This window comes from Acomys minous (genome assembly GCF_964271855.1).
Source record: "Acomys minous genome assembly, chromosome: 16".
NCBI classification, from domain to species: Eukaryota; Metazoa; Chordata; class Mammalia; order Rodentia; family Muridae; genus Acomys; species Acomys minous.
Window position 1 is genome coordinate 12163480 of NC_140498.1, and position 8823 is coordinate 12172302.

At 46.6% G+C, this 8823-nt stretch overlaps 1 protein-coding gene across 1 annotated transcript; it reads left to right on the forward strand.

Moving 5' to 3' along the window:
• Positions 1–2568: 2568 nt before the first annotated feature.
• On the forward strand, positions 2569–7763 carry OR2B11 (olfactory receptor family 2 subfamily B member 11). The gene is made up of 2 exons (XM_084763267.1): positions 2569–2712; positions 6598–7763. Exon 2 carries the CDS (start codon positions 6618–6620, stop codon positions 7572–7574), a length of 957 nt encoding a protein of 318 aa, XP_084619393.1. The 5' UTR covers positions 2569–2712; positions 6598–6617; the 3' UTR covers positions 7575–7763.
• The last annotated feature ends 1060 nt before the right edge of the window (positions 7764–8823 follow it).

Genomic DNA, 8823 nt, shown 5'->3' on the forward strand with positions numbered 1-8823 from the left:
TACAAAGAGAGTTCCAGGACAGCCAGGGCTATTACACAGAGGAAACCCTGTCTCGAAAAAACCAAAACAAACAACAAAAAAAGTATTAATACATGGCAATAAACGATGAGTGTTCTCTGTGATCACCATGGTCATCAGAGTAACAATCTGCTCACGACTAAAAAACTAGTGTAGGTTCAAAGTCTGACCTTGAGTAGTTTGTTTTAAGCATATTTAAGCACAGCACAATTTGGTAAACATTGTCCTGGTGATAATTAACTCAATCCTAAGTGCACAATAAACCATCCATAAAGCTCCTTGAGGAACAAGGTAAGCCAAATAAGGAGCAGATGTGACTACCCCAAACTCTTTGTAAAGTGCCTGTGAACCTTCCATAAACATGGATTCTGTAGGTTGCCTACAAGTGACACCCCCATAAAGATGGGTCTTATAAGGCACTCAGGGGGCAGAGGCAGGACGATCACTGTGAGTTCGAGGCCAGCCTGGTCTAAAAAGTGAGACCAGGTCAGTCAGGGCTTTTACACAGAGAAATCCTGTCTCTATAAAACAAACAAACAAACAAACAAAAACAAAACAAAAAAGATAGGTCCTATCGATTGACTGAGAAAAACAAGCTCATGATAAGGGTCTGGGTGAAGGGGGAGGGGCGTGGGGGAGGGGCGTGGGGGAGGGGTGTGGGGGAGGGGTATGGGGGAGGGGTGTGGGGGAGGGGCGTGCAGTCTGGTGTAGTGTCAGTCACATAGATAGTGCAGAAGTCCGCAGACTGTTACCCATGTGTGTTGCCAGCCTTCTAGGTAAATGACATGTTATGCATCCCTCCCTTTGAAGGGACAACCCTGGGAGTTTAACATCCCTGGTCCCCTCGGTGCTTATTTGTAAATACAAGGATCTCCACGCCTCCTACAATAAATAATCAAGAGATAAGCTCGTGAAATACAGGCTAAAAGAACTATACAAAGACTAGATGATATTTTGAAAGGATAGACAAACTTGACGGATCCTTAGCCTAATTAAGCAAAGGAGAGAAAAGACTCAGTACACATTGACAATTTCTTAGATTGTATTTGCTTAATCTTACGTATATTGAGTGTTTTTGCTTGCGTGTATGTATGTGCACTGTGGGCGTGCCTAGTAACCAGGGGAGTCAGAAGAGGGTGTTGGATCCCCTGAAACTGAAGCTACAGACAGTTGTAAGCCACCGTATGGATGCTGGGTCAAACCTGGCTCCTTTGCGAGAGCATCAGGGGCTCCTAACTGCCGAGTCAGCTCTCCAGCCCCTAAGGTTTTCTTTAACTAGAGGGGGGAGGTAACTGTCTAAAAGCACTCCCATTCACAGTGGTTCCACAGCCAGCTCTTATTCACAAGATTTGCTGCTCGTGACTTAGGATTTGTCCTCCACGCATGGTCTCTGTCCAGAATTTTCATCCCTTCCATGCAACAAATGGGCAGGGCAGCTCAGACAATGCTATAGCAACCAGGAACAAACCTGAAGGTGGATTCCTCTATGTGAGTCACTGTTCTAAGCACTTTACAAACCAACGTGTTTCTCCCTCGAGCTGGGTTTAGAGGGCAATATTAGTATTTGTGGGTTTTTGTTTTTTGTTTTGCTTTTGTTTTGGGCTTTGTGTGTGTGTGTGTGTGTGTGTTGTTTTGTTGGTTGTTTGGTTGTTGGTTTTTTCTCAAGATAGGGTTTCTCTGTGTAGCCTTGCCTTTCCTAGACTCACTTTGTAGACCAGGCTGCCCTTGAACTCACAGCGATCCACCCGCCTCTACCTCCCGAGTGGTGGATTAAAGGCATACACCACCACTCCTGGCCAATATTAGTATTTCTGATGCTCTGCAGATACCAACGGGGCACAGTGAAGTCAGGTGACCTGCCTACACACTCAGAGGTTGCTTTCTGTGCTGAAGCCCATTCAGCTTGCTTTCTGTCTCAACCACAGGCCACACAACTTTACAGTAGCTCCTCACCAACCTTAAAGAAAAGAAGGAGAAGGGGAAGAAGAAGAAGAAGAAGAAGAAGAAGAAGAAGAAGAAGAAGAAGAAGAGGAAGAGGAGGAGGAGGAGGGAGAGGGAGGAGAAGGAGAAAGGAAAAGAAGACAAAGAGGAGGAGGAGAAGGAAGAGAAGAGGAAGAAGAGGGGAAAGGGAAGAGAAGAGGAAGAGGAAGAGGAAGAGGAAGGATAATCCTTCAATGCCCCATGACTGCTCCATTTCCTCTGGCCTTCCGGTCTTCTAGGATCTACTATTATTTGCAAATACTATAAACTCACTCTACATCAATTATAAGTGAATCCCTTAGACATTAATTAAATAAAACATCAGGGATAACTTCCCAGCCAGAGGAGAGCAAGCTTCTACACTGTGTCTGGGGAGAAAGAGCAGAACCCTCCTGGAAAAGAGCGCAAAGGATGAGGTCAAGTTGAGCCTGGGGAATAATTGTGAAATCATAAGGGGGTGTGGTATGAACTGCATTGCTGTCTAACCACCCTGACTTTGGCAATAAGCTGACCTGCCTATATAAGGGTAGAAGCTGCTCCACCATATCAAAGTGTCCACAACACAAGGCTGTTGCCATTCTGTAGCTTTCCTGTGGCCAGAGAAAAGCACAGCTGGCCCCCGAGTCTTCAAAAAAAAAACCTGCAGCAAGGAATAGTCCTTCCCACTTCCACGCCAAGAATGACCTCCCTTCACTCACCAAGCGCCAGGTTCAGGTAGGCATGAGGTCTCTAAGCAGGATCTTCCTAGCACACTTTCTGCATTTGCACTCCTCCCCAGGCTGCAAAGAATGCGCCCTCCCTGAGCCGGGTCCTCTGTACATGCCAGAGAACCATGGAAGGTAAGGGTCAGTCCCGGACTCTAGACAACCTAGAGTCTGCATCATAGAGAGGTTTCGTGACATCTCCTTCCGGATAAAACTTAAGGTGGAGGCTAGCTTGTAGAATGAAACCTTTGCCAGCCAAAAAACTGTAATGGTAAGAGCATTTATTAGCCTTTACCTCATGCTGGGGACAGTCTAACTTTACTCTGAGCAGAGCTCTAAGAGGAAGACTGCCATTGAGCCAGGACACAACCTTGCATGTCCCACTTTGTCTGTAAAGAGCACCTATTGACATCAGTGAAGGAGACTGCTGCCACCTATATAGACCTCCCACCAATGCTCAGCCTCCTGCAGTGTAATCCTGCTTACAGTTCCCCTGCAGGAACTGGGGCCTTGACTTGACTGCCCAGGATGAGAAATTTTAACCTGAATTTCAGATTGAAAGAGGGGCTAAAAAGAAAGGACATCTCATGGCTGTGTCTGTTTGCCCATCTCAGGAGCCGCTTTCTGGAAATTTCACATACTGCTCTGAGTTGGATTTCTCCTCTTTAGTGGTGGAGTAAGTCACAATTCTATCCGGTACCAAGGGAATTTTAACAGCAACTGTTAAAGATGAAATGATTTAGTAGGCAAATGATTTAATAGATGGTAGATAGGTAAGCTGAGAGATGATTGATAGATGATAGATAGATAGATAGATAGATAGATAGATAGATAGATAGATAGAAAGATTAAAAACAAGATCAATCAGAGGATTGTATGTCACAGAGATGGTGGATGACACATGTCCTAAGAGTGTATCTGCATGCCTGTACCCTCACCCACCGGCAGGCACAGTCCAAGTACTGTCATCAAATCTCCCACAGTGCGTTTCCAACTTATCTCTGGGGAAACTTTACTTGAAGTCATTTTGCTCTTCGAACCTGATTCTTAGAAAGATGCCATCACCGTGTGTGTGAGGAAGAGGCCGCATTGGCACTGGCGTTGGGAGCACAGCTGACAGGTGAAGTTTCAGTTGTCATCAGCTCACAAGGTCAGGAGAAGGGAAGACACTGACAAAATCCCAGCTAGCGGCGCAGGTCTAGAGGAACTCTGCCCTGGTGTGACTATGCCAGATGTGGAGATTATTGCGTTGGCCCTGGAGGGAACTTGCACCTCAGGGAACACTTGAGATCAAGGGACGCACATGTTGGTGTGACTGAATGGCAGCCTCCCAGGAGAGCTGGAAATGCAGAGAATGGGGACAATAAAGAGCTGGAGAGTAGAGTAAATGACAGGCTGGCATTCAGCTGTTTTGTTCCCAAGGGGGCTGCCAAGGACACCATAGGACTGTGATCCCACCACGACCACCATGGAAGGCAGATGAATCTAGCCTACGTCTCCAGTGGGAGCCTTAAAACATGGGTTTTTAAAATGCACTGCACCCTTTCATAGCTCAGTGTTAAAACAGAGTTTCAGAACTCATTTGAGATAAATTAATGCTCAATGGAGTTAATACTTTTAAGAGTTTTTGATAGAAGCGTGCAATAATTGACTGTTTCACAGGCCTACAGAGAGGGTTATTGCAAAGAACATTAGTTTTGGAACTACAGACAGAGTAGAAGTTGGCACACATCCCTCTAAACTTTAGGGCTAGGGTTGTTTTCCAATGACAACAGAGTTTTTTACAATATCAGCTGGAGGTGGTGTGCTTGCTGCAATGCCTAAGTTGAGGAGACCTTCATTAATTTTTCCATGTGAGCACAGAGTATCAAAGCAAGAATTAAGATGAAGGATCTGTAAACTTATTACATGTGAGAATGATTTCCAGTTTTATCCTGAAGCATTGCATGCCCATTGTGAACTCAAAGGCATACAGTCCTCGGGGAAGCCTGGGAAGTTGGACTCTTGAATGGCCCTGCAGTAAGCTGTCATGGCTGCAGCTGCAAACTGTTATGACCCTGTGTCATGTCTTGCAGACAAGGAATAAAGACCGTGGACTCAGGAGTTTATCACTTCAACCCACACTGTTTATTAGAGGAGAGAGAGAGAGAGAGAGAGAGAGAGAGAGAGAGAGAGAGAGAGAGAGAGAGAGAGAGAGAGAGAAGCCCTCTGAGGATAGGGATGTAAGAGAGGATGTTGAGCCTGGTGTGGTGGCGCACGCCTCTAAGCCCAGAACTCAGCAGGCAGAGGCAGGCGGATCACTGTGAGTTTGAGGCCAGCCTGGTCTACAAAGTGAGTCCAGGATAGCCGAGATAACACAGAGAAGCCGTGTCTCGGAGGAAAAAAAAGAAGAGGATTCTGGTTAAGTGGCAGAACTACATGTTTTAAATAGTTACGGACAATGGAAACAGGAGCAGGTAAGAAATAAAAAGATGGCTTGTCCTCTTCTGCATAGATGACAAATTTCTCCTCGGCACTGAAGCTCCATCATGAGCTATCAAGGTTGTCAGAGGCCACCAGGCAGAAAGCCTTGACCCTGGCAGCCCCTGCACAAGGTGGCCTTTGATCCATGGAGCATCTTTGATTCTCATCGAAGGAGTTTTTCCAAATGGTTGAGGTCTCTAGGCAGTAAGGAAGGTTTACTGAAGCCAACTCCTAACTGCCTGGCTTCACTTTGTCTCCAACTGCAATCTTATAAGTCAGTGGTGGCAGCTCATTTGTTCCTTGCTAAGGGTGGACCTAGAAATCAAACCCCCCCCTCTCTTTCTCTCTCCTTCTCTGTCTCTGTCTCTCTATCTCAGATGATATATCCTTGGCAAACATTTATCTGGAATTTAAATGTCACCCTAAGTATGAAACAAATAGCATTCTAGAGCCATGTGATCTTTCCTCAAACAATTCCAAGGGCTTTGGTCCGTGCTCATGATTGCGTGCTCTCAGCTCTCATCAGGGACGTATCGTGTCTCTCAGCTCCTCCAGGTCTTCAGAGAGCCTGGAACCCTGCTGTATTTACTGCCCACATGAGTGATGGAGCTGCCAATGTGAACAATCACAGGACAAGAGCTTCTGTAGTCCTGCTGGCCAGAGCATATCCTCACAGTGACAGGGCCAGGAATCAGCCATCAGAGGCTGTGAGCTTATCGAGAGAGTCTCCCCACCTCCTCGCCCTCCTTGCAAAGCCCTTCTTCCTGTTTTATGTCACCATTTTCTTCTATCCTATTGCTGTCTCCAGAGGTAAATTAAATAAATAATTAATTAATTAAATAATTCCTCAGAAAATGAGCACGCTCCTGCCAGGGACCATCTTAGTCGGGTATAGGTCCTTGGGAACGGGAGCTCTGGAAGTGTCAGTGGACAAAGACAGGCAAAGTTAGTGACACTCAGATCAAACTCCCCTGTGTTTGACTGTTTGTTTCGTCTCCTGTCTTGGTCCACTGACGCTTTGACAACTCCCATTGCTAAGGACCTATACCGTGGCACGTTCCCTTTGTAGAGAGGTCAAACCTTCCTATGACGTGGGAATTGTGGTGGTCGTGACTGAATTTGGATGAAACCTACATTAGTGTGGAACTCTGGCACATGAGCATCTTTATCTTTATCCAAGATCTGCAGCAGTGACAAGCCTCATGCCCCACTCCCACTGTAACAGATGCAGGAGGTGACATTTAGAAAGACTGGCTGGCTTGGTGAAGGTCAGAGTGGGAGGTCTGGGAGGCGTACGTACTGCTCTGAGCCCTCACCCAGAGTAAGGAGGTCAGACAGGACTCAGCCTGAGGAAAAGCAGACACAGAGTGGGAAGACGATTCGTTCTCTCCCATCACACTTACTCATCCAGACTCTCTTGGCTTCGTTGCAGCTTCCACAAGATGCCTCAGCATGAGAAGTGACAACCAGAGCAGCTTCTGGGACTCCCCAGAGGACTTCATCCTCCTGGGTGTTTCTGACAGGCCATGGCTGGAGCTCCCCCTCTTTGTGGTCCTCCTGGTGTCCTACGTTCTGGCTATGCTGGGAAACATCTCCATCATCCTGGTATCCCAGCTGGATCCCCAGCTCCACAGCCCCATGTACATTTTCCTGAGCCACCTGTCCTTCCTGGACCTCTGCTACACTACCACCACTGTCCCTCAGATGCTGGTCAACATGGGCAGTTCCCAGAAGACCATCAGTTACGGAGGCTGCACGGTGCAGTATGCCATCTTCCACTGGCTGGGCTGCACCGAGTGCATTGTCTTGGCCGCCATGGCTCTGGACCGCTACGTGGCCATCTGTGAGCCTCTCCGGTACGCCATTATCATGCACCGCCCGCTCTGCCAGCGCCTGGTGGCTGTGGCCTGGCTCAGCGGCTTTGGCAACTCCCTTGTTCAGGTCATCCTGACGGTGCAATTGCCTTTCTGTGGGCAGCAAGTGCTCAACAACTTCTTCTGTGAGGTGCCAGCCATGATCAAGCTGTCCTGCGCTGATACTGCAGTGAATGATGCCACGCTGGCTGTGCTGGTGGCCTTCTTTGTGCTGGTCCCTCTGGCCCTCATCCTCCTCTCCTACGGCTTCATTGCTAGGGCAGTCGTGAGGATCCGGTCCTCCAGGGGACGGCACAAGGCCTTCGGGACTTGTTCCTCCCACCTGCTGGTGGTGTCCCTCTTCTACCTACCTGCCATCTATATGTACCTGCAGCCCCCGTCCAGCTACTCCCAAGAGCAGGGCAAGTTTATCTCCCTCTTCTATTCCATCATCACCCCCATACTTAACCCTTTCATCTACACCCTGAGGAATAAGGACGTGAAGGGGGCTCTCAGAAGGCTCTTGGCAAGGACTGGGAGGTTATGTGGAAGGTGAGGCTCTAACCTGGGAAGAGCTACGTAGCTTGCAGGACCCTGAGCGAGGACTCTGGGGAATGGGGTTGTAGCTCAGTGATGGTACAGCACTTGCTTGGCACTCATGAGATACTGAGTTCAGCTCCTAGGACTGCGGGAAGTGCTTGGGACACTAGATTCTTTGAGAAATTTGAAAGCTTAAAAAAAAAAACCCATCCCAAAATATTTCACCTTCCCTGTGGTGATAATACTTGATGTCCCATATGTAAGAGTAAGGTCCATTCTCAAAGCACAATTCTAAGAAGCCATAGATCTTCAAGAATTGTTTAATGACTTGGTGTTCACAAACACTTCTTAGACTGATTTTTAATTTCTTAGCTCTTTCTTCTTCTTCTTCTTCTTCTTCTTCTTCTTCTTCTTCTTCTTCTTCTTCCTCTATTTACTTTATTGTTTTCCATTTACCTCTTTTTAAGCCTCTTTCTTCCTTTATAGTCATTTCAGATGTCTACAATATGAACCCTACACAGAGCCTTGGATAAGTTATAGTAAACATCTGCTCTTCGTGGACTGAAATCTCGATAAAGTTTGTATTTCCCACCCCCAAACTATCGTAAGAATGACATGACCATAACCATAGATGATTTTCTTCTTCGTGTGGTTCAAACTGCCTTTATAGACAGTTTCCCCACCATTGACTGAGAACTTCCTGCCATGGGGCTAGACAGCTCCCTGTTAGGGTACACTGATGGAAATAAATACATCTAACCTCTCACCTTACAGATAGGCATGTTCCAGTGGAGAATGGCAAAAAATTCAATCAATATAAAAAAACAATAAAACCTCACCTAAAAATATTCCAGAGCTGAAGATGTTTAGCTTGGCCCCCCAGAGCCACACACAGAAGGTGATTATTGTAGCTAACATTTGTAGTGTATGTTACACTCTATGTATGTACCAAGCCGTGCAATAGCGGTCCTCATGATACCGTTGCCCATTTCATGCAAGAATCAATTGTTAAAGGTTATAGTAATTGCTCTAGTTATTATGGAGTTATGGTAGCCAAGGAAACTGGTTCTTGCAAACATCCTACTGGCTGCTTCCTTTGGTGACATGGAGCTATTGCAGAAACCTTGTGCTTATTTGCATTTGATTTTCTTTCTTATTTAATTAGGCCATTCTTGAAGATTTTGTATGATTTTATTTTAAATTATGTGTATGTATGAGGAGCAAGGTGAGTGCAGTTGCTCATAGAGGCCAGAAGAGGGCATCAG

Excerpts from the sequence above, each read along its gene's own strand:
- OR2B11 (XM_084763267.1), top strand. The coding sequence starts at position 6,618 with ATGAGAAGTGACAACCAGAGCAGCTTCTGGGACTCCCCAGAGGACTTC.